We start from the raw sequence: 26007 nt of genomic DNA on the forward strand, positions 1-26007 counted from the left end.
AGCCCCCCGCCCGCCCGCCGTCCGCCGAACCGCGGCGGGGCAGCCCCTCTCACATGGCCGTGGCCGCAGCCTCCAGCCTCCGTCGCACTTCCCTTCGCTGCTCACGCCCCCTGCCGTGGGATGTCCCAGCCTTCGCCTGCCAAGCCCAGCAGTCGGCAGTGCCTCGGCCATCCTTCTCCAGCCGACGGTCCTTGCTTGCCCCTATCTCGCTACTTTCGTTAACTAGGGTATTCAGGACAGCCCCGCCTGCGGTCAGGCGCTGCGGAAGACAGCCCGACAGTCTGGAGAAACGAAGAGAAGGACCTCAGCAGCGCGGCAGAGGGGGTGCCGGTCTGACTAGGGCTGGCAGAGAGCCGAGAAGGCGGACAAAAGTTGAGTCTCGGGAGCGACTTAGAATCGCAGCTAGCCCTTTGTAACGTGGGCCAGAAGACGCTCATTTTTCCTGGCTGGAATAATCTCCGTGGTGGTTGTCTACGGTCCCGGTCAGGCATTGCCCTCCCGCTGGGCTGGCAGTGGAAGAGCTGCATGCCGGGACTTGTAGTTCACACCCGTGCAGCGTCTCGTTTGCGTGCATTGCTGGGTGGAATTTGAGCCGTACCTTGCCAACGCTGCCTAGATACTAGGACCCCGAGCGATCAAAGTATTAGCACTGTGGTCTTGTCATAATGACTAAAGAGTCTAATCAGTGCATGCATTTTTCCATACAAATTTATCCGGAAACTGATCGTAAGAGACTGAATCAGGAAGTTCTTAATTTTGCTTATGCAAGGCGAGTTCTCAGTTCTGAGTTCTTTTCTGGCTTATCCAGGGACGCCCATGAGTCATGGGGCTTCACGCTCGTCGTCTTTAAGTGAGCACTGCGCATGCGCAAACGTTCTCTTTTTCCGGCTGGAGCCATGGAGGCTGTAAAGTAAGTGGAACTTCGTTTTCTCGAGAATCCTAATCCATCCATGAAATCAGAGATCTTTTGTCTCGTTTTTCTCCGCTCCAGCTGTAGCTGCACCTCTTCCCAATTATGTGTGTGTGACGTTAGTGGTGGCTTCAGGCTAAGCTGGGATGCAGGCGGCCTTGGGGCGGAGGTTTTGGCGATACCGGGAACAAGGTGTGGGAATTGAGTATGTCCGGAATCGGTGGGTTGTCCAGCCCTCCGTTATTTTGTGGAGGAACAGAGCCTCTGAATTGGATTCGTCCTCAACTGGTCCGTGGCTCAGCTGGCCCTGCTGTCATGCTTTGCTTTTCGGCCTGTGTAGGTTGAGACTCGAACCAGGGTAGTAGTTGGGGGTTTTGGTTTTTTAAAATGACAATCCTGAGCCCTCTTAGACTCCTTGAGAGTCTAGGGATCAAGGGTCTTGTGACGGTCCATCAGTTTGTACGTTTTGCTAATTTTTGCTGTAGATATTTTTGTTGTGGGAGGCCCGGACAGTTCGTGGATTAGGTGAATTTATTGTTGTCTTTGTGATGGACGTTTAATTAAAGTAGCCCATTTTAAAGGTGAAGATTATTGTCATAGAAATTTCCTAGAATCTGTATCTTAGGCACTAAAATATGTTAGAGTAGCAAAAGATAGGTGTTGAGAGCTAATGACATAGTTCTGTAAAACGACAAAGTGTGCTTAGTGTAGAATGGGAGTAATGAAGCGCTGGGAACTTATATTAATACCGTTTTGTTTGCTGTTGCCAGGGAGAAGAAAAAAAAGGTTCCTGCTGTGCCAGAAACCCTGAAGAAAAAGCGAAGGAATTTCGCAGAGTTGAAGATCAAGCGCCTGAGAAAGAAGTTTGCACAAAAGATGGTAAGTAAACTTTTTGGCACTTAATATAAGAAGAGGCTTTGCAGTTGGGATTGAAAAGTTTGTTCTTTATTAGCGAGACATGTTTATGTTGTACCAGAGAGTTTGGCTTAGCTCCTTAAAATGGCATTCTGAAATAAAGGTAGCTGTTTAGCTCATAGAATGTTAATGCATACTGGGGCGAGAAAAGGTTCAAGGGAAAGTTTTTTCTTTGAAAGAGCTGTTTAATGCTAATTGTGTTTTGGAGGTAAAAATCAGATGGATAACCAATAATGATTTTTCAGCTTCGAAAGGCAAGAAGGAAGCTTATCTATGAAAAAGCTAAGCACTATCACAAGGAATATAGGCAGATGTACAGAACTGAGATTCGAATGGCTAGGATGGCAAGAAAAGCTGGCAACTTCTATGTACCTGCAGAACCCAAATTGGCATTTGTCATCAGAATCAGAGGGTAAGTTCAGTTTATACTGCATTCTAGCTTTAAAGGGAAAGCTATGCAGTCCCAACTTCTGGAGGCTTTGGTTCTGAAACATTGGAATAAAAATGTTTTGGGAGTAACTAGAACAAGGGGGAGTTATTTTCATGGTTTAGTTGCTAGTCCTGTGCCCAAAACCCTTATCTGTTTTTTAACTGAGGACTTGAGTTTGGTGTCCTTGAGATTAACTTCAAAAGTCGTTAAATAGGCTTATAAGTGCCTGTAATAAGAGGTGTACAAAACTAGGAAGGGGTAAAAGGGCCAGGGGAACTTTTAAATATCAGTTATGTGTCTAAACACCAGTTTAGTTTGGGACGGGGCAAGTTGGGAGGAGTGGCAGAACAGCTGACTAAAGGAAAAATGCCAGTGGTCTTTCTGACAGAGGAATTCTGTCTCTTTAGGTAGGACTTGTGTTTTTCTGTCCTTTATTAATAAAATTTCTGATGAAACCCAAATTCAGTTTCTGGTCTTTTTTCATTGCAGTATCAATGGCGTGAGCCCAAAGGTTCGAAAGGTGTTGCAACTTCTTCGCCTTCGCCAGATCTTCAATGGCACCTTTGTTAAGCTCAACAAGGCTTCCATTAACATGCTGAGGATTGTGGAACCATACATTGCATGGGGGTAAGTCTGTCTTTTCCTTTGGTTTCTGTTTGGTAAAGTGGCTACATCAACAAGATGAACTTTAGGAGTTTTGACAGTGATAACCTGTTCAGTCAAGAAAAGGTTTTTGATTTAACTTTATTTTAATAGGTTTTTTGTATTTTTTCATATTTCAGGTACCCAAACCTAAAGTCAGTAAATGAACTCATCTATAAGCGTGGTTATGGCAAAATCAACAAGAAACGAATTGCTCTGACAGATAACACATTGATTGCTCGATCTCTTGGTAGGTTCTGCCTGTTTAGGGAAAAGTTAGACAAAGTTGATATTTTCTGGCATCTTGTGGCCCAGCATTTCTCACTGTCATGAACTCTCCCATATTCCCTACAATACTTAAGTCTCTAGAAATTGTAAGGGTTTGATTTCATTGGCTTTCTTGAACTTTTGTAAAATACAGCCATGTATTTTCTTCTTGGTTGCTTTATTCTTGATTAACCTGTTAGTGCTTTTTGAAAGCCTTAAAATTTAATCTTAAAAAACCATTAACAATTTTAATAACCTTAAATGGTCTTAAAATGTTCAGGTAAATATGGCATTATCTGCATGGAGGATCTGATTCATGAGATCTATACTGTTGGAAAACGTTTCAAAGAAGCAAACAACTTCCTGTGGCCCTTCAAGTTATCTTCTCCACGAGGTGGAATGAAGAAAAAGACCACCCATTTTGTAGAGGGTGGAGATGCTGGCAACAGGGAAGACCAGATCAACAGGCTTATTAGAAGGATGAATTAAGGTGAGTGGCTATGTCCTGGGAAAAATTTACTAAATACTATAATAAAAGTGGTGGTAATCTAAAATACTTTTTCTAGTAAATATTGATAAGATAAACTATTATATGTATAATTGGTTTGGTTATTCCTTTCTTTTGAGTATATTTATGGAGGAAAGAAAAGGCTTGTGTTTTGTTTCTACTTAAAAATGAAAATCGATAGCTTCCTTAAAATTTGAATTCTTAGCTATTAAGCTGGTTTCTTTAACAGGCTTATTTTTTTTCTTTCAGGTATCTACCATATTTTTGTAATCTGGTCAGTTAATAAACAGTGAGTGCTTTCAAATTGAAATGTATTGTTGTCTTGGTGACTTTTTTTGTTAGCTGGCCTCTGCTGTCCGGTAATTATTGTGGCAAATCTTGGTGTGTGATAAAGTTAAGCCAAATCATTGGCCTGTTGCATGCAAAACTAGGGTCCAGTTTGTATCAGTGGAAGACATTGGTTGGGCTTATTAAATACTTCACTGTACAAAAAGAAATCTTAATATTGTGCCATTGAGTTAGCCAAAATGGGTCTGTTCTAAGAAAGCCTATTTCATAGGCTTTTGTGAATGATTTATAGGCAAGGTAATAAAAGTTGAATTTATAAATAAAAATAAATTCTGTTCCTGAGATTCCATTTTATCAGGCTTTAGCTTGCCAATAAAGTACCATATAAATGTGTTGTTTTCCTTTTACATGCCTTTTTTTACATCTTGTTTTACATCTTCTGTCATATTAAGGTGAAATTTTAATAATCCATTACTTTGTATATTGTGAAAGAAGATAATGACATTTGTGCTTATGGATGTGTGTTATTTTGGAGTGCCTAAATAAGCACTCATTGAAACTAGAGTGACAAAAACTTAGGTCAACTAGTGAACTGAAACGTTTTAAGTGTTTGGTGTAACATGAAGTGGCAATTATTAAATAAAAACTTTTGTAGTTCTCATTGAATATGCCAAGGTGTGACCCAGTATGAAACAGGTGACTTGTTGATTCTTTTGACACTTGCACCAGAGTCATTACCACTTACTTGTAAGTTGCAGCACAAGTATGTTTAAGAATTTCTTGAAATTCTTTGGTTTTGAAGCTATTTTTCTGGATTAGTGTGTTCAGGTTCAACGAATCCCAGAGAGAAATTAAGAAGACTCTAGTAATTTAAAAGAGCTCATAGAGTTGAGTAGAAAGTACAGGGTTCCCATGTAGTCCCTTTCTTCAAACACCCAGTCTCCCTTCTTATGGACATTGAATGGTTATTTGTTAAGAACCATACACATTAACAATCATCACCCAGAGTAGCAAAAGCCTTTTTAGCTGGTGAAGGATTGTGTAGGAATGCCTAGGATAAACAAACAGGCAAGGTGTATTGGCTGTTCGTACACCTTGCAGAAGACCGTTTTTCAGTCTTGGAAATCGAACTCTCCATATAAGTTACTGTGGGACCTGGGACCAGAGAGGGTGGGAAAATGTATGGGAGGAATTACACTTAGGATTGCCCTCGAGAAATCTAAAGCAGTTTGCTTCAGAATTAAGCAATTTCAGAGAGGGGATAAGTAGAAAAAAGTGCTGTCAGGTGACAATTCCAGCTATTAGTTTCCTAGGGAGTAGTGGAATGTTCATTTGCTTTCATAGGATTGTGAGGACTAAAATTGGTATAAAAGTATTTTGTGGACTGTTAGAACCTATGGAAATGCACATTAACACCTTTTTTTAATTTAGAAAACTCACCTCTCCTGAAAGAGTTTCACCCACAGCAGACCTTCCATTAGAAGGCTAACAAACCTTCCTGAAAGTCTGGGCCTACTCAGTAGGCTCTACTTCTACAGAACCTCCCACAATACATTTCCTTTTGTATCTTTCAAAGTTCCAGCTCTATTAGGTCTTCTAGCTGTCCCAGTCTTCTAAAAGCTTGGTTGTCTGTTGTATTTACTAGCTTTTAGCTGGTGTTACCTAGTATTCCTTATCTTCGATGGTTCCTTTGTAGGCTGGATTAAGAGAGCTGGCTCTGGAGCCAAACTGCTTGAGTTCATATCCTGCCTACACTTACTGCCTTGGGCTGAATCTGTTTCCTTAAAATGGGGAAAGTAGTTGTACTTGATTTCATATGATTTTATGATTAAATGTCTCAGGTCATATAAAATGCCTAGAACAGTGCCTTGCTCAAAGTGCTAAGTAATTACTGTTTACTATGTATGGTAACTTGAGCACTTAGCAGAGGCAGACAAATGAAAATAACCTCAGCTTTCATGTGTCAGTCTAATGGGCAAGATAGACATAACACAGATACCGTGAACTAAGTGGTACAGGCATGTCTAGGATGTGACAGCCTCTTGGTGTGTCTTTGGGGACAGCTCCAGGGGAAGACTGGTGACTTTCTGCCTCCACTGTTTTCCGTTAACAGATTTAGTACCAGACCAGCCAAAACATTGCTTGTAAATGTGCCTCCCTTTTCTTGGGTAAATTTTTTAAGGCTGGTCTTTTTTACCTGACATAAAACACAGTAGGCTCCTAGTATTTGTTTCCTACTGCTGCTATAAAAAATTACCACAAACCTAAAGACTTTTTTTTTCAGCTGAAGTATTGTTGATACACATACTGGTTTCAGGTGTACAACAGAGTGACTTGACAATTATGAGTGGTGTACTTACTGTCTTGTCATACAATATTGACTATATTCCCTTGCTATATTCTCATCCTCATGATTAATTTATAATTGGAAATTTGTGTATCTATCCCCTTTATCTATTTTTCCCATACCCTTCCACCGCCTTTCCTGTGGCAATCACCAGTTTGTTCTCTTGTCTGAGTGTATTTATATTTTGTTTTTAGATTCCACATAAAAGTGGAATTACGCGGTGTTTGTTTTTGTCTGTCTTGGCTTACTTCACTTAGTATAGTACCCTTTGATCCATCCATGTTGCAGTGGCCAGATTTTTTTGTATTAGCAGTTTTGGAGGTCAGACTCAAATCAGTCTCACTGGGCTAAATCAAGGTGTCAGTCGACTTGCTCTTCTGAGAGCTCAAGGGTAGAAGCCTTATGCCTTTTTCCAGTTTCTAGAAGCCACTGGCATTTCGTAGTTTGTGGCGCCTTCTTCCATCTTCAAAATGCAGCTCAGCTTCCATCCTCCCATCATCTCTCCCTGGCTCCAGTCTGTCTGCTTCCCTCCTGTAAAGACATTGGGGCACCCAATAATCCAGGATAATTCCCCATTTCAAATTCCTTAACTTAAATACATCTGCAAAGTTTCTACACCAGGTAACATACAGTTTCCAGGAATAGAGCTAGGGAAATAACTGGGGAGGGCCATTTGGTTTTCTGACTCGCATGTAACTGTATTTTCTTAAAAATACAAGCTTATAATGAAATGCAGGGTCTTAGCACTTAAAATCTTGTGTCTGGAACACTCAGCCCTCAGGTCTGTGTACTTGGCTTCATTTTCAATCTGTAAAAAGGTCTTCTCTGACATCTCTTTTCATATAGCCGTTTTTCATGGCATCTCTTAACTACCTGAAATGCTTTTTACATACACTGATCTGTTGCTTTTCCCAGCCATTCCTCAGGGTTTGAATATATGTACTCAAACCACTATCAAGTTTGAGTTTTAGTATTTTCTAGCAATTAAAACAACGCCTCGTACATTGCTGATGCTGCTCTTTTTGATGGAGTGAGTCTGGTCTCTTAGCAGTAGCCATTTAAAACTCTTAATCTCTGGTTGATGGCACATTGTAATCCTTGGGTGTTTGGATGGAGAATGGTGATAGGAGTGGGAGGCTGCAATGTGGGTTTATGGATATATATATATTATCTGGAGGACTAAGATTAAGTTCCCTTGTGAAGAGAGTAGTATGTGAAAATAGAACATGTTAGGGGAATATGGGAGGAGACAGTTCCTGCTGTGAGGATCAGGAAGTTTCTCAAAGGAGGTAGAATTTGGACACCTGGTGATAAAACAGCAGGGACTGAGGCCTGGAGTTGGGAAGATGTCAGTGGTGGCTGTGGTAGCCAAGAAGATGTGAGAGAAATACAGAAGACCATTTAATAAACATTTGATTGCATATTGAGTGCTAGTATATACGTAAGTCCATGTAATATTAGGTCAGTGGTTCTCCACTTTGAGTGTAACCCCAGAACTGAGTTCTTAATTGGTTTTGGGATGGGCCCCAGACTTTAGTTCTCAGTGTGGTATTTAATAATACAAACTTATTCTATTAACTATACCACTATCTTCATTTTTCAGATGAGGGATTAACTCCCCTCCCCAAGAAATACATAACTAAGTGGTGGGGCTAGCATTAGGTTCCAGGTCTAATTTGAGCTGGTTTTCTTAACCAGAGGATCTAGGAAAATGTTAGTATCAAGCTTAATGAAAACCAAACGTGCGCTTGAGGGCAGTTTCAGGAGTTCTGTGGGATCTGAATCCCTGTATTACCAGGGCTAAAGTTGAAGCAATAGTGTGGAGGTCAAGAAATGAAGGCAGAGGGTATAGAAGACAGTTTGGCATAAGTATAGATGGTAAGGTCCTACTGTGCAAGTCGGTTTCTAGGCTTTCTAGCTAGCGGAAGGGACACCTAACTTTCACTTAAGAACCTAGACAAAGGAGGCATGGAATACGGAATTCGGGTGTGCAAGGTGAGAGAATATGGGGATGACTGATAGACCCGCGACTGGGCTACTCAAAAAAGTATTGCTGGGCTCTTTGAAAGTTCCAGACTCATCAGTACTTGGGAGAGACTGGTTAGTTTGAATCTTAAAAAATGCAGCCCAGAGAACTGAACATCATCAACCTTGTCCAAGTGCCCACTAACCATCCTGTAGTGCGTGGCGCAACTTTTCGTGCCCCACCGATCTTGTATCCCGGACCTCTGTTCACGCCGCCTTGTTTCAGCTCCTTCCGCCCATCGCCCCTGCCTGTTGCAGTGATCCCAAAGCCGGCGGCCTCCCAGTCGCCCAGGCATCCTCCTGGCGCGCATCCTAGCTTATGAATCTCTTCGCGGGACCTGGCCGGCTCCCTCCCGGAAGGCAGGCCGGAAGCTGCGGGCGCCTACCAACAGGCGCGCGTCGGGAGGGCGGGGCTGCAGCCGACGGAGCGGCTCGCCCGGCTTGGCGGGGCTGAACGGCGGGCGCGCCGCGCTCCCGAGGGTTGCCGGGATGCCGGACGCTGAGCGTGTTCGCCACGGCAGAGGCGCCCGTGCGAGCACGCGGCCGGCTGCCCCGCCCCGCCGCCGCGGCCAATCTCGCGACAGGGCCATGCTGGGCGGGGGCCTCAGCTCGGCTCCCAGCCGCCACCTGCTCACCCGCTGTCCGCTGCTCCCGCTGACCCCTCTGCCCGAGCCTCAGACCGGGACGCCGCAGCCGCCACGGGCCAGGCGCGCCCAGAAGCCCCTCCCGTCCTCGGTGGAGTTGCGGGGACAGTGAGTGCGGGCGGTCGACCAAGGAGCGGGGGGCCCGGGAGGGCCAGGGGCCTTGCCGGGTCAGGGTCGAGAGGGAGGTGCGGCCTCCTCCCAAGGAAGGCAACTAGCCTAGTGAGGCATGTGAGCCACTCTAAGGATGCTCTTGACGCACTTTAAAGGGAACTTGTCGGAAGGCCGGGGCCGAGGACCTGACCAAGGCTGCCGGGCAGGGTCGGGGGAACGAGAGAGGTGGGAGTGAAACCCGGGGAAGACGGCCTGCCTGCCAGATCTGTATCTCCGCGCTCCTCCCCTGGTACAGGCACGCACACATCCATCCCTCAAGTGGACTCATCCTTAACATGTTCGTCCACCCAGGACTTAAACTGAAGAGGAGGGAGTATGTGTTACTCTCTTCTTTGACTACCACTGTGTCTCCCTTTCTCCCACACTTGTGGACTAGGACTTGGGTCCCTGACTTTTAATTAGATCACACTGGTCCCGTGTTCATTGCCAACTTTGCTTTGTACCATTTCTGATTTTCCTATAATTTGTGTTTCATGAGGGTTAAAAATACTAGAAAAGATTTGAGTAATGCTGGTAGTGTTTTTTTATGCTAGTACCATTTACTCCTACAACATTTTGGGGTCATAGACGTGAAAACTGTGGAGCCTCTCCCTAAACAAATGCAGTTTTACAACCGTTTTCAGGGTATTGTCCTCAAAAACACAAGAATCCTTGCTCTTCATCTTTATTGGCTTTTTAATCTACTTGCTTATGATGAGTTTAAATATCCAATTACGTCATTTCCTCAAAATTCTTTCGACATTGCCTTAAGTTCTTATATTTTTGAAATTATACTTCTCATTCAAACAGCACAGAAGTATATAGAGTCAAAGGTGAAAGCCCTCTACTTCCTTTTCCGTTCTTTACTTTTGAACACTTCTTAATTTAATGTTTATTCCTCCATTTTCTTTAACTTTTTTTTTGATCATCAGTGGAATCATATAAGGGGTCTTAATTGTCTTTCATTTATGAAGGTATAGCAAATACCTTTTATATCTAGGTCTGCATTGGGTATTTCAGAGATGTATCATAGAGATTTATAATCATAGTATAGATGTATCACGATTAATGTAACCATTCCTCATTAAGATAGGTTCCAGTTTTTCCTTATTACAAATGAAGAAACAACAAACACTCCTACATTTAGAAACAGTTCTATAAAATGAATTTCTTGAAGCAGAATTGCTCTGTCAGATGTATGTATGTATGTATGTCAAAAATTTTGGTAGAACCTTGCCTTCCAAAAAGTCTTTACTGATTTACATTCCCATCAATAGGCTGTGTTGAAAACAACCTGTGTTTATTATTATTGAAAAAAAAAACCCAGTATCTTCCGCTTATTGAGTATTACATGTCCAGCACTGTCCTAAACACTTTACATGCATTTCAAAATGTTACCCTCACTAACTCTATGAGAGTCAGAGGCACTATTAATCTCATGACCCTATGGTTATGCAGCTCTTGAAGGGCAGCCCGTATTAGAATCCAGGTTCATGTACTCTAATGCTTGTATTCTTTGTCAGGTGTGAGTTCTTGGTTAGTAACTGGGAATTGTTTCACTGGGTTGTTTGAGGAGTAAATGAGATTGTGTATTTGGTGTCACAGTATTAGTAGTTCCTTCCTCTCCTAACTCCTGTAGAATAGGACATGTTCCAATGCTTTCTATGATTCTGGTTCCTTTGGATCACCCGCCTCTCTAATCACTTCCCTACCTTTTAAGGGAACCTGGCTTTCTTCTCTCTCAAATCTCCTTTGGCTACTTTAATCTAGTCTCTGGCCTTAATTCTCATCAGGAAATAGATAACTCTTAAAACTTGCATCTCCCAACCAAACCTATAGTTCTTAATTCCTACAATTTAGATCCAGGTTATATATCTCCACCTGGATGTTCTATACTCATTTTATTGAAAACTAAGCTCCTTTATGCCCTCTAACCCCAGATTAACACTTTTGCTTTGAATTTAATTCATGGTTCCATAATTCTCTGTCACCCTAGTTCACAACCTCAGGGACCTTTGATTCATTTTTCTTGCTGAACCTCCTAAATTCCTTCAGTTGTCAATCTTGCATTCTCACTGCTGCTACTCTAACTTAAGCACTCAAGACTATTATAATAGCTTCTTAACTTGGCTCCAGTTTCTGCCAGATTAACCTTCCTAAAGCCTAGCTGTAATCTGCCACACCTTTGTTCAAAAACCGTCAGTGTCTTCCCATTGCTCAAAGAAGACACTATAAACCACTTTGGCCAGCATTCAAATTTGTCTGTGACCTTGCCCCAATCTGTCATTTCATTATTTCTCACAGTGCCCTTGTCTGAACCTCTCTCCCCATTCTCCATGGCTTCTTTCACATCTACATATTTTTGTGGAATGCCTTTACCCACTTTTCTGCCTGTTTAAATTCTATTTAAATGTATCCTTCAAGTCTCTTTTGAACCTCCATGTAAAAGTAATAGCTCTCTCTCCTTTTAACTCCTCTAATATATATCTCCCCTAAGACTTTAATGTCACTCTTTTTCTTATGGTTGTATGAGTGGTACTGTTTTTCTTTTGGACCAGAAATTCTGAGAAGGCAGAATCTCTACTTAATTCATCTTTCTATCTGTCATGCACATGGCACATTGACTTGCACATAGTACATACTCAGTGAGTATATTTGAGTAAGTGAGCTAATATATACATACTTGGGAATAAAAAATTACATGTATTTGTCTATTGCTATCTATAATGACAAACAGACCTCAACATTTTAGTGACTTAACATACAGAAGTTTTATTTCTTGCTCACTAACAATTCCAAAGCAGGTGTTCTGGTTATGAGGCTGCTTTCTTCCATTTGGTTGTAGGATCAGGCCCTGCCATCCATTAGAACTTTAGTGATGTAACTACTGCGAGCACAAGGGGAAGGAGAAAGTGTGGAGAAAGCAGACCTGCTTCTTAAAACCTTCTGTAGAAAGTATTACACATTGCATTCACTCATATTCCAATCATAGGGAGGTACCCATTTCCTAGGAACAAACCTATTTTTTGAAGGAGCAAGAATTTTAGTAGACATGCAGCTCCCTCTGACATGTGTAATTTCTACTTACCAAGCTTGTGGGACTCAGTTTGAGCATCCCTTTCTCAAAATCAAAAGCAAAATGCTATTACTTCCCCAATCTGGTTACATTAGCAAAGGCTCTGTTTTACTGCAGAATTTAAACACAGCTTTATAATTAATATTTACCATAATGAATTGTAATTTACTCCATTCCCTCTAATAGACTGTATGCTTTTACAATTTAAGCATTTTTGCATTTCAGCTCCTAACATAATGACTGGCATTGTGGATAAATAATTAGCTTTTTCAATGAGTCTACAAGTTGTCTGTATGTTCACATGATAATTATTTTGGTTTAAACAAAGCTAAAAATAAAGAAAATCTTACCATCTGGTGTTTGATGTTTTGTCTTTTCTATCATATCATAAACATACTAGGATTTGACATCTTGAAGATAAATATTTGTATTTATCAATGGTTATTACTTTAGGATAATTTCCTGGTAGTGGAATTGCTGGGTCAAAAGTATCTAAAATTATGAGGACGTATTTATGCACGAATGCTGTCTGGAAATAGAATGATATGTATACTGAAACCTTATGAGTGCCATTTCTTGAATCCCATCTTACACTTCCTAGTATTAAAAAAAAATCCTTGCCATTTTGACTGGTGAAAGTCATAGCTCATTATATTATTTTGCTTTTATTTGAGTACTTGTGAGAATGAACTTTTATTTGTACTTTTTATGTAATGAATTATATTTTTTAATATACCCTGTATGGTTCATTTTCTTTTTGAGTTTTAAGCATCTTTACATATAAAAGAAATTAAATTCTTCAAATTTTTAATGACATCATTTGAAAAGTTACTCTGGGAACTTCTGGGCAGTGTGGCAGAGTAAGTTGACATGGAAGGAACTCCATTCTGCTTCAGTATATTTCAAATGCTGGGTAAAATATAGTCTAATAATTATGGATGTGTAACTGAGCTAGGAACCAAGAAGAAGTCCCCAGGTGCCAGAAATGAAGAAATGTTCACATAGGAAGCCACTGTTGAACATCTGCTGAAAGCTCGAAGTCACAAAGGATTACTGTTCCAGTTCCTATGACTGTGTTGCAAATTTCTCCAAAACTTAGCTGTGGAAAACAGCCATTTATTGTGCTCATGAATTCCGTGGGTCAGGAATTCAGATAGTGCATAGCAGGGACAGCTTGGCTCTGTTTTGTGATGTTTGGGACCTCAGATAGATGAATGGAAGGCTTAGGGTTGCAATCACCTGCAGGCTTATTTGCTCCCATGTCTGGTGGTTGATGCCAGCTATGGACTCTTCCTGTCACCTGACTTCCTCACAGAAGGGGGCTGGGTTTCAAAGTTCAGTGTCACCTTTTATGATCTAGACTTGGAAATAACGCATTGTCACTTTTACATTTTATTGATTGACCTTGTGAAGGAGGAGTGTCAGCATCACATTGTAGGAAGAACATGTGGGAATGGATATGTATTAGTGCATCCTTCTTTGAAAAGTACATCCCGCCACAAGTGCCTTGACACTGACATGATAACTAGAAAAATAACCCCCATTGGCCTGAGGAGGTTGTGAGGAAACCAGCGATCCACTTGAACTATGGCAGGAGGAGAGTCAGCTGCTAGACATTAGAGCTTCATACCCTGCACAGCTCAAGTCTGGGGTCGGAATTCATATTGCTACATTCTTCAAGAGCCACCATCCAAGAAGTTGACATATTGACTGGGCTGGCACCTGTGAAACCCAGGGCCAGACAGAGAAGAATGGAAAGCCTCTGCATAGCAAAATTTCCTAGCTCAGGAACAGTTCTGTAGACACAGAACTCCTGTAGATAGCAATCTCTCTAAAGATGAGCTCACAGTCAAAGATTACAAATTGTATAAGGAAATTAACCACAAAGACAGAGACTTGGCACAGGCAGCAAATGGAAGATCTGTACCACAAACCAAAAGTAATGAACATCATGGCAACATACTTAAATTTATAGTATTAAAGGAGATGAAGGCATGGGAACCATAAGACAAGAACAGGATGTATGGAAAAGAACAGGAGAGGTCTAGAGTTACATATTCACCATGAAAGGAAAAGAAGAGACATTGAGTCAAGCTGTACCTCCCCCACCCCAGCTATTAGTTCATTCTTGGCCTATAATAATAATCTTGGTCATATAATAATAACAGCAGCTGTCATTTGTTTCTGTGTATAAAGATACTTTACTGCAGTCTGAAGATTCTTATTTGAGTGATTGTGTCATGTGATCCCCTTAATGAGCTGGGTTGTTGATGTTTCATCACTGAAGGAGGCAGAAAGCAGTACCTGAGTACAGTTGGAGGAACCTAACAATTTATTGAAAGAACCTAATTAATTGTCCTGGGTCAAACTCCACAATCTGATTTTGCCTATCACATCCTTGTGATGTCATTTAGTATATTCCTTTGTCACCTGTATTTCCTCTAAATTCGCAGTTAGATCTAAAGTCTTGATCAGAGTCAGGTTTGTTTTGTTTTTGGCAAGAACACTTAATAGGTGTTGCTCCATCAGGAGGTAGATTGTGTTGCATCTCCTTTTATGATCAGAGCTGCCATTTGATGAGGATTGCTGCATGAGGGTTCTCCAAAGAAACAGAACCAGTATGTGTGTGTATGCATATATATGAATCTGTGTATATATGTGTATATGTAAAGAGATTTATCCCAAGGAGTTAACTTATTCAGTTGTTAATTTGAACAGTAGGCCAGCAGGCCGGAAACTCTCAGTCAGGAGTTGATGCTGTAGTCTTGAGGTAGAATTTCTTTCCTCCTGAAAACTCAGTTTTGTTCTTAAGGTCTGATTAGGCCTTAAGATAAAGTCCACCCAGATTTTTTAGGGTAATCTCCTTTGTTTAAAATCAACTGATTATAGATGTTCACTGCATCTACAAAATACCTTCACAGCAACACCTAGATAGGTGTTTAAATTGAATAACTGGGTACCACAGCCAAACCGTGTTGACATAAAATTAACCAGCATAACTGCCAGGATTAATTAATTAATTAATTAAGATTTGCAAAATGGTGTGGTTTTTTAAAGCTATCATTCCTTCATTTATTACCGGAGATTCTTCCCTATCATCATCCACTTGGATTCATTCTTATCAATGCTTGATTGTTTCCTTATATATACAAGTTTCAAATCAGGTTGATTCTTTATTACCTTCCCAAGATGATCGGTGAGATGTTTTTTTAAAGTATCATAATACAGGCATACCTTGGTGAGATTGTGGATTTGGTTCCAGACCATTGCAATAAAGTGATTATCTCAATAAAGCAAACCAAATGCATTTTTTTGTTTCCAGTGCATATAAAAGTATGTTTATACTATACTGTTGTCTATTAAGTGTGCAATAGCAATAGGTCCCCAAAAAAGTACATACCTTAATTAAAAAATACTCTATTGCTAAAAAATGCTAATCATCATCTGAGCTCTCAGAGAGCTGTAATCTGTTTGTTGGTGGTGGGTCTTAATGCTGTTGGCTGCTGACCAGGGTAATAGTTATTGAAGGTTGGGGTGGCTGTGGCAATTTCTTAAGACAACACTTTCTTACCCTCTTTTTTTTGTAATTTAGAAATTGGTTTTGAGAGAGAGAATAATTTTTATGTCTGCTTGTGTAAGTGGCATTGTTTTTAAAAAAAATTTTTTAAATTGTCTCCAACACATACTTTGCCACATCAATCGACTCTTCTTTCATGAATGATTTCTTTGTAGTGTGTGATGCTGTTTGACAGCACTTTAGCCACAGTAGAACTACTTTCAAAATTGGAGTCAATCCTTTCCAGCTCTGCCACTGCTTTATCAAATTTATGTAATGTTCTAAATCCTTTGTTGCCGTTTTAACAGTCTTAAGAGCATCTTTACCAGGAGTAGCTTCCTTCAAGAAACCACTTTTTTTACTCATGCATAAGAAGCAACTCCATCCATTCTAGTTTTATCAATTCAGTTACATCTTCAGGGACCACCTGTAATTCTAGTTCTCTTGCTATTTCTACCACATCTGCAGTGACTTCCTCCATGGAAGTCTTAAACCCTTCAAAGTCATTTGTGAGGGTTGGAATCAATTTCCCAATTTCTGTTAATGTTGATATTTTGACCTCCTCCCATGAATCATGAATGCTCTTAATGGCATTTAGAATGGCGAACCCTTTCCAGAAGACTTTAAATAGACTTTGTCCAGATCCATTAGAGGAATCACTATCTATGGCAGCCATAGCCTTACAAATGTATTTCTTAAATAATAGGATTCAAAAGTCGAAATAACTCCTTGGTCCACAGGCTGCAGAATGATGCATTAGGAGGCATGAAAACAACATTCCTCTTCAGTCTTTTATGTAGCCAACGTATTCTCTGCCTATCCCTCAAATATTGGTGCCCTTGGACTTGCTCTTACTCTCCACTCTTCACCTGTACACTCCACTCACCCTAGATGGCCTGTGTATTCTCAGGGTTTTAACTATGCTGATGACTACCAAATAGGTATCGCTTGGCTAAACCCACTCCCACCTCTGGACATCTGCTTCTGTGAATGTCACACTGGAACTTTGAATTCATTTTATTCACAGCTGAATCTCTCTTCTCACTCAAACTGGTTGCTCATTCCCTCTTCCTAGCATTGGGAGCAATACCAGTCACGCTGAGTTCCCAGGTCCTCTAGATGCTACCTCATTAACCTCTACCTTGTCTTTCAATCTGCTTTTTTCCTTGGCTTAGGGCTTCACTACCCTTCACCTAGATGATTACAGTAGTCTCCCTGTTGGCTTCCTTGCCCTGTTCTCTTTTCCAATATTGTTAAAGTTAGAACAATATGTTTAACCCTTAGGTCTAATCCTTCAACAACTTCCACTATTTATAGCTGTTGTCTCCAAAATAGGGTGGATGAACTTCAAGATATGATGCTTGGGAAAGTAAGTTGAATTCCTATTACATATGTATTTTAAATTTGAGAATTTAAACTAGAATAACACCTAAGAAGTACACAATCGGTCATTGTTGAACAAATTAGAGCAGGGGCTGGCAAACTTTGGTAAAATTAGTAAGTATTTTAGGCTTTGTGAGCCATACAGTTTCTGTTGTAACTACTCAACTCTGTTCTTGTGGCCAAAGGAAACTATAGAAAATATGTAAACAAATGGGCATTTGTTTCTGTGTTCCAAAGCAAATTTATTTACTAAAAACAGATGGCGGGCTGGATTTGACCTGGGGACCATAGTTCGCTGACTCCTGAATTGGAATATGGGGGAGGGGGAACTGTCCAGTGATAAGATTACAGAGATAAGATGGGAACAGTTCTTGGAGGGTTCTGTATGAAAACTAGAGTTAGCAAAATAGATTTTGGAGTTCGATTCAAACACCAGTTTCAGAGACAGATATTAAATAATCACATATAAATAGACGATTATGAACTGATTAATGCTATGAAGGAAATGACAGGTTGCTATTAACAAATAACAGAAAGCCTTGATTTGTTTTGGGGGATTAGGAAAGGATTCCCTAGGCAAGTATCATTTGAGTGGATATTTAAAGGACGATTTAATTAGACACAGGATAAATGAAGTTTTATATGTCCAAAGGCCCTGAGGTTGAAAAGAGCTTGCCCTACCTCCCAAGTCTCACATGAAAATAAAGAAGGCTACTGTGGCCAGGAGACTAGAATGAGAAGAAGATAGAAACGTGGAAGCCAAACTGGCCACTATCTTGTATGACATTAAGGATTTTTGTCTTTTGACCCAAAACAATGGAAAGCTATTGAAAGTTTGAGCAGCTAGGTGACATAATGAGATTTACTTTGTTGATTTACTTTACTCTTATTTCCACAAAGAGACTATTGCATGGAGAATGGATTAAGGAGAAGAGGTAAGGTAGAAGGGTGGGGGAGCTTTAATGGCTTCACTGGTTCAGGAGTGTTGGAATTTCTTACATATGTTTCATCATGTGTGAACTTCTTAAAGTTAGATGTTATCAGTATTCATTAGAACCAAATGTAATATATATTTCCATAAATTCACCTCCATAAACTGCCTAAAGTGATTGCTGAGAATAACATCAGTTTAAAATGTTCCATGTAACATTTTAAACATAGTGAATATTGTCCAAATTATCAAATAAGAACATCTGTAGGTCCTGGAGTGCATATCTGGGAGTCTCAAATTAGATAGAATACCCACTGGTGATGACTCAAGCAGAAGATCGATTCTCTTACCAGAGCAAAGGGTCCAAGAACTGGAGTAAAAACTCTAGTATTCTGGCTCTCTTTTTCTATGTTTCAGTGACTCCCCAGTTGAGCGTGTAAGAACTTTGAGCAAGGTATCCTAAGGAAGAAGATCTTCATGGGTTGCTTCCATCTTAGAATTATGTGAGGAACCAGGCAGCATGTCTGTGCATCTGTCAAAAAGCCCAAAAGGCTGCTTGCCAACTCTATAGTAATACTAACTGAGCTGAAAGGTGTTAGCTCTTCTGCTTCCCCCTTCCTCTATGTACTTTCTGTTCTCCAGGTGAATGGAGATATGAGAAGAGGAAAGAATCATTAAAAAAATAAAACAGTTAAGGTACCTTCATTAGGATTTTGAAATTCAGATTTTAGGCTGGGAGAATTTGAGTAGATATAAGGAGAGCAGTTAAAAACCTAATGCACTAATCCAGGGCAGGAGATGAGGATAGTTTGAACTAGGGTGGAGATGCAGAGAAGTGGACAGATTAGGAGATACTTTGGCAGTAAGATCAATAGGCCTTGTTAAACGACTACATTTTGGAGAAAAGAGAGGTTGTTAGTGTTGGCTACCAGGTTTCTACCGTATATGATTGGAGATGGCAATGACATGTACTGTCTTAGGGAATACTGAAGGAAACAGACTTTGATAGGTAAATGAGCTTTCCAAGAAAAGCTGTCGAATAAGCAGATGTGTATATATGGCTATTGCTCAGAAGAGAGACCTGAAGATACAGATTTAGGATTCCTTGAAAAATATCATGTAAAAGATTGTCACGTTAGTCATACTTAACTACTTGTGTTCCTTGAATAGAGCAGTTCATTCGATCCTTCTGTCACTGCCCAGCAATGACACTCTGCAGAGTGGCCTGACCCACTCTCCCTGATCTGGATTTAGCTTAACGGTCATCTCCTCAAAGTTTTTCCTGGGAATTAACTACTCTCTTTGTATTTCCACAGTGTTCTGTGTGCACCTTTTTATTTGAGATTCATTTTTTACCCAACTCTAATATGTTTCTTTCCTACTCAGAATTTTTCAATAGATTTTCAATGTACTTAGAATAAAATCCAAACTCTTTATTATGGTTTATAAAGCCCTAATGTATTGGGATACCTGCTATCTTTCCAACCTTACTTCCCTCCCCATGTTTGTAAGCCACATATATAATTTAAAATTTTCTAGAGGCCTCATTAAAAAGGTAAAAATAGACAAGTGAAATTTAAATAATGTATTTTATTATTAATTCAACATATTCAAAATGTCATTTCAATATAAAATCAATATAAAGCTTATTAATTAGCTATCTCACATTCTTTTTTTCTACACAAAGTCTTTGAAACCTGATGTGTATTTTACACTTACAGCACATCTCAGTTCTGACTATAGCCACATTTCAAGTGGCCAGTAGTCATATATGTCTAGTGGCTATTCTATTGGATGGCATAGATGTTAATACACAGATGTTTTTCTGCTTTGGAACATGCTAACCTCATTCTGGCTTTGGGGCCTTTCCCCTCACTGTTCTCTTTGTGAAGAATGCTCTCCCTCCTTACATTTTCCTCAGATATCTCTGGCCACTTCTGGTCCATTCAGATCTTTCTTTGTTCAAGATTCTACGTTACCTAAGGGGGCCTTCTTAACTACTCAATCTGAAATCTTTCCTGCCCCTTGGCACATTGCCATGGGAAATTACAGTCAATCCTCATTTCTCATGGATTCTGTATTTGCTAATTTGCCTATCATTAAAATTTTTTGGAACCCTGAAATCAATACTTATGGTACATTCTAGGTTATTTGCAGACATGTGCAGAAAGGAAAATTTGAGTTGCCTGACACAGAGTTTCCAGCTCAGGTCAAACAAGAGGATGCTTTGCCTTCTTGTTTGAGGTCTTATATTGTAAGCAAATGTCCTTTTCACCATCTCTTTAGTGCCATGTTTTTCATGTTTGTGCTTTTCTTTTTTTGGTAATTTAACTGTAAGTGTAGTGCTAAACTCCTGTCTAATGTTCTGAAGAGCAAGAAGACTGTGCAGTGTCTTCTGGAGAAAATATGTAAGATAAGCTTTCTTCAGGCATGAGTTACAGTGCTGTTGGCCGTGAGGTCAATGTTAATGAATCAACAATATATATTAAATAAAGGGTCTTTAAACAAAAACACACTGAAAACAAGAATATGTATTGATCAGTTAACAAAAACGTTGTGCCCCGATTCTCATAGGAACCTAATTTTATATTTTCCCTAAGAACATTAGTTCAGTATTCACCAATTCAGTGTTCACAACTTAAAAGAACCTAGCTATCTCAAATGAGGATTGGCTTTACTTTCATTGTGTTTTATCTGAAATAAACTTTGTTCATTTATTTGCTTCCTTTATATCTGTCTCCCCAACTAAGCTTCAGGACAACAGACATGGTATGTGGCAACATGCACCCTTAGATCCTTAGTGCCTCACATATGATTGTCATCAAGACATTTTTATTAAGTGAATGAATGGATGGATGAATAGTAAACAAAACATTTAATTAACATTTCCTTCTAGTTGTAAACTAGGTGATAAAAAGGTAATCTTAATTTAAAAATACTTAACAATAGTTATGTAAGATTAGTAAATTCTAGAGATCTACTCTTCAACATTGTACCTGTAGATACCATATTGTACTTTAAAATCTATTAAGTAGGTAAACTTCATGTTAAGTGTTTCTGCCACAATAAAATAAAAAACTTTTAAATTGTTCCATTATATTTTCATGTAAAAAATGTTTAAATATGCACTTATTTTGGTATGCCCTGAAAATTTTAGTTATTTTACAGCTATTAGTTTTAAACAATTATTTTATCTCAATCCTGAGTCTCTAGTTACTGTTAATTTGAGAAAGCATTTGTTTTAATTGAGTTCTTTTTGGCCTGCCCTACAACATATGTACTTTATTCTATTTATTATCTCTTTCTATGTGTTTTTTTTTTTTAACCATCCCTTTTTAGGCCTGATAAAAAGATGATTTCTATGATCTGTGAAAATTAAACATGTTTTCATAATAGCCATTACTTTTATTCTAACCTATGGGCACAGAAGAATAATCAGTCATGTATCTTGCTTATTTACTATGTATTCAATTCAATCATACATATTAGGTGTCTACTACAGGTAAGGCATTACTAAACTCTGAAGAGAGAACAACCCAGAGCAAGACGCAGCCCGTACTCTCAGGAGAACGACAGCCACCCCAGGTAAATCAAATTGAGTGCCCATTATTCTGTGTTCCTTGCTGGGCATTTTATATTCATTTTCAGCAGTCTTCAGAGCAAAAGAATTCTAGTTATCCAGATTCAGCTGTGCTCATTCACTCACAAAAAATATTAACTGATGGTTGATTCTATGCCAAGAATCTCACAAGGCACTGGAGAAACATGACAAAACAAAACCAGTCTCTGCTCTTGAGGAGTTTAAGAGTCCAGTAAAGGAAACACAGAAAGGAAACAGGTAATACAGTGCAGTTAAGTTCTATAAAGGGAATTCAGTACAGGGTGCTAGACTGCATCCAGGAGGGACACCTAACCCAGACTGGGGACATTAGGGAAGCTAATTAGCAAATCCCCATTTCCTTCTCCCCTATCCCCCGACAAACACTATTCAATGCTTCTATGCATTGACTGTTAGATACTTCCTGTAAGTAGAATTCTAGTATTTGTCCTGTGACTAGCTTATTTCATTTAATATAATACCCACAAGGTTCATCCATGTTGTTGCATATTTCAGGATTTCCTTCTTTTTTTGTAGCTGAACAATATTCCATTGTATATCTATACCAAAATTTCTTTATCCATTCATCTGCTGTCGGACATTTATGTTGTTTCTACATTTTGACCGTTGTGAATAGTGCCACAGTGAACATGGGAATGTTAGTATCTCTTTGAGATTCTGATTTCAATTCTTTTGAATAAATACCCAGAAGTGGGATTTCTGGATCACATGATAGTTCTATTTTTAACTTTTTGAACAGTCTTCATACTATTTTCCACTGTGGCTACACCATTCTGAATTTCCACAAATACCATACAAGGGTTCCAATTTCTCTATACCGTCACCAGCACTTACCTTTTTGTTTTCTGTTTTTTATATTAACCATCCTAAAATGTGTGAGATAATATCTCAGTGTGGTTTTGATTTGCATTTCCCTGATAATTAATGTGATTTTGAGGATCTTTTCAATACTGTTGGCCATTTGTATGTTTCTTTAGAGAAATGACTATTCAAGTCCTTAACCCATTTTTTAATTGGAGTATCAGATTTTATTTATTTATTTATTTATTTTTTTGCTATGCAGTTGTAGGTGTTCTTTTTATATTTTGGATAGTAGCCCCTTATCAAATATATATCAAATATTTACAAATATTTTTTCTCTTTCTGTAGGTATCCTTTTTACTTCTTTGATTGTTTCATTTGCTATGCAGAGGCACTTTAGTTTGATATAGGTCTCACTTGCCTATTTTTGCTTTCCTTTCCTGTGCTTTGGTGTCATATCCATAAAACCATTGTAAGACCAATGTCATAAAGCTTTCCCCCTATGTTTTTGTCTAGGGGTGTCAGTTTCAGGTCTTAGGTTTAAGTCTTCAATCCATTTTGAGTTGGTATTTGTGTATGGTGTAAGATAAGGGTTCAGTTCATTCTTTTGCATATGGATGTCCAGTTTTCCCAGCACTGTTTATTGAAGAGACTATCTGTCTCTAGTGTATATTCTTGACATCTTTGTCAAAGATCAGTTGACTCTAGATATGTGGATTTATCTCTGAACTCTCTATTTTGTTCTATTGGCCTATATGTCTGTCTTTTGCCAGTGTCATATTGTTTTAATTATTTTAGCTTTGTTATATATTTTGAAATTAGAAAGTTTGATGCCTCCAGCTTTCATCTTCTTTCTCAATAGATGAAAAAATTGTTTTGGCTCTCTGGGTGGTTCCATATGAATTTTGGAGGTTCCAAAAGAATTTTTGAATGGTTTTTACTATATCTGTAAAAATGGCATTGGGGTTTTGATAAGGATTGCATTGAGTCTGTAGATCACTTAGGATAGTATGGATATTTTGACAAAATGACGTTTTCAAATCTGTTAACATGGGCTGTCTTTCCACTGTTAATCTCTTCCTTAATTTCTGTTTTCAGTGCTTATATTTTTTTTAGCATACAAGTCTTTCACTCCTTAGTTAAGTTTATTCCTAAATATTTTATTCTTTTTGATGTTACCATAAATTGGATTGTTTTCCCAATTTCCTTTTCAGATAGTTTGTTGTTAGGGTATAGAAATGAGAGAGATTTTTGTTTGTTGATTTTGTATTATGCAACTTTACTGAATTTCCTTATTTTAACATTTTTTGGTGGGGTCTTTAGGGTTTCATATATATATTTCTTCCTTTTCAATGTGGATGCCTTTTCTTTCCTAATTGCTGTGGCTATGGCTTCTAGTACTATGTTAAATAGAAATGAGGAGTGGATATCCTTACCTTGTTCTTGATCTTAGAGAAAAAGCTTTCAGCTTTTCACCATTGCGTATGATGTTAGCTGTGGGCTTTTCATATATATAGCCTTTATTATGTTGAGAGAATTTCTTCCTATTCCAAGTTTTTAAAAGTTTTTTTTATGAAAGGATGTTGAATTTTATAAATGCCTTTTTTGCATATATTGAGATGATCATGTGATCTTTCAATCCTTCATTTAATTTTTGTATGTTGAACCATCCCTGTGTCCCAGAGACCCTCCTTGGTCATGCTGTATGATGGTAATATTTTTGAAAGAATCCTAAGCATTTTATTGTTTTATGCGTGATAACTTGCTGTTGGACTTTACATTTTCTTATATAGCCAAATACCTGTGATCTGTAATTTTGAAAGAATTCATTAAAATATTTAAAAGAAAAAAACTCTTCCTACATATTCTAGCTATTAAGGCCTCTTGCTTTAAAACTCCTCCAAATTTGTATTTACATCATGATTGATAAACTTTTCATTTAGGTTTACTAGTATTTAATCTGTATGATGGAAAATAAATTAGAAAAAAATTTTTATCTCTTAAATACTTTTTTTCTTTTCTATTTTCTATCCTGAATCTGGAGCAGCATCTCACTTTCATCAGCACTGTTGAAAGAAGAAGAAAAAATGCCAGTGCTATCTCCTGAAATCAAATTTGAGGCTTCTAATGTTGCCAGAAATTCCCTTGACAGGTGTTTTCTTTCTGAGAGTAGTTGGAGGAAAGCTGTTTTAGAAACACAAAAGATGAAGAAAGGTAACTTCATTTTTACTTTTATTTGCTCAAAAAATATAGAAATAATACCTTGAATTTACATGTGTTTTTTTAAATAGTCAAGAGACATTTATAATTCCTGTAACATTTTTGTAAGGATTTTATCTTAGACTTATGAAAAAGAAAAGTGGAAGCAAATGAAAATTAATCTACTTAATGTAATTATTCTCTTACTCGTGATAGGAACAAATTTTAAAGAATTAGTTCTCTTGGTATCAATGCAATACTGTCTCTGTTGGATCATACTACATAAGCAAATAGTGTTTATTTTTAATGCCCTAAGTTGGTTTTTATGTTTTAAGGAAACCAAAGTTTTAACAGCATCTTTTTGTAGTAATAATTCTAACCAAAACTATTTTTTAGAGAGTTATATGTAAAGTATCTTATATCCTATAGTTGGTCAGTAAAGACTAATTTGAGAATTTCATCTTGTATAAGAGTGTATGAAAAGCTTTCCTCCTTTAATTTCAAATTATAATTGTATTTCTTGTTTTTCCTAAATTCTGCCTTCAGCTTTTTTAGTGGAGATAAAATTCTTGAAAATAGCAAAATTCACACTGTCCAACCATTTCATCACTCCTTATTGTGAGTGTGGTGCTGTATTTTTTCAACTTTTTCACTAGATTCCATTAAAGGTACATAGAAGATGTCAGTTTACCTGCCCTCCTATCCACAAATCTAATTGCTGAAAATAAAATCTGTTTTTAGAGAAATGGTTTTTACAAGAGGCAAGTCTTTCTTCCAAAAGAGGAAAAATCAAAGGTTACAAAATCACATTGAGCGTTTAACTCCAGTCTCATTAAATACTATTTTTCTTGCTGTCCTAGACTTGCTTAGTTAGAGAAAGCTTAAAAAACAATTCTCTATGCTTAGTTTAAGGATCATCCAAACCTTTAATCTCTTAATCTGCCTTTTCTATTGACTGCCTTTGTTTTGAAGTTTTTTTGTTTCTGTTTTTTTAATAATTTGGCAATCTCTTTGTCTAAAGATGTGTGGGGTCAGTAGAAGAAACAATCTTGATGCTTCAGTGTAGCTGTTTACAGATTTGGTGTGGAATTTTGCAGAGAGAAAATAAAAATCAATGCTTGAAAAAGAATTCTTTTATCTCTCATTGCTTTTTCAGATGATCATGTATTTATACTTCTGGATTATTTCCATAAAAACAGGAATGTGGGAAAATTTAAAGTAACCAATAATACAAGACTCTTGAAAGTGACTGAAAGTATTTCAGTGTGAATTTATCTAATATCCTGGAAACTCTAATTACATAAAATAATGAAGGC

At 38.5% G+C, this 26007-nt stretch overlaps 2 protein-coding genes across 4 annotated transcripts in view; both read left to right on the forward strand.

The window, feature by feature from the left end:
• Nucleotides 1–810: 810 nt before the first annotated feature.
• On the forward strand, nt 811–3982 carry RPL7 (ribosomal protein L7). The gene is made up of 7 exons (XM_036886210.2): nt 811–910; nt 1681–1789; nt 2071–2237; nt 2745–2882; nt 3038–3147; nt 3445–3654; nt 3922–3982. The coding sequence occupies exons 1-6, from the start codon at nt 864–866 to the stop codon at nt 3651–3653; spliced, it is 780 nt and encodes a 259-aa protein (XP_036742105.1). The 5' UTR covers nt 811–863; the 3' UTR covers nt 3654; nt 3922–3982.
• A 4899-nt stretch (nt 3983–8881) lies between these two features.
• C3H8orf89 (chromosome 3 C8orf89 homolog) overlaps nt 8882–26007 on the forward strand; it is a 47259-nt gene continuing 30133 nt past the window's right edge. Inside the window, exons 1-5 of one of the 3 annotated variants that reach the window (XM_057497977.1) lie at nt 8886–9084; nt 9243–9424; nt 20823–20841; nt 21575–21657; nt 24540–24706. In XM_057497977.1, the coding sequence (XP_057353960.1) occupies nt 24580–24706 (127 nt within the window). In that variant the 5' untranslated portion in view covers nt 8886–9084; nt 9243–9424; nt 20823–20841; nt 21575–21657; nt 24540–24579. Of the gene's footprint in view, nt 9085–9242; nt 9425–20822; nt 20842–21561; nt 21658–24539; nt 24707–26007 lie in introns of all 3 variants that reach the window. The other 2 variants (XM_057497978.1, XM_036886273.2) reach the window with 2 other exon arrangements.

Source organism: Manis pentadactyla, chromosome 3, assembly GCF_030020395.1.
Source record: "Manis pentadactyla isolate mManPen7 chromosome 3, mManPen7.hap1, whole genome shotgun sequence".
NCBI lineage: Eukaryota > Metazoa > Chordata > Mammalia > Pholidota > Manidae > Manis > Manis pentadactyla.

Bases quoted from the DNA above. Each gene is read 5' to 3' on its own strand.
- RPL7 (XM_036886210.2), top strand. From the start codon at position 864: ATGCGCAAACGTTCTCTTTTTCCGGCTGGAGCCATGGAGGCTGTAAA. The intron at 911-1,680 runs GTAAGTGGAACT...TGCTGTTGCCAG, and splicing joins GGAGCCATGGAGGCTGTAAA to GGAGAAGAAAAAAAAGGTTC. The intron at 1,790-2,070 runs GTAAGTAAACTT...ATGATTTTTCAG, and splicing joins AGAAGTTTGCACAAAAGATG to CTTCGAAAGGCAAGAAGGAA.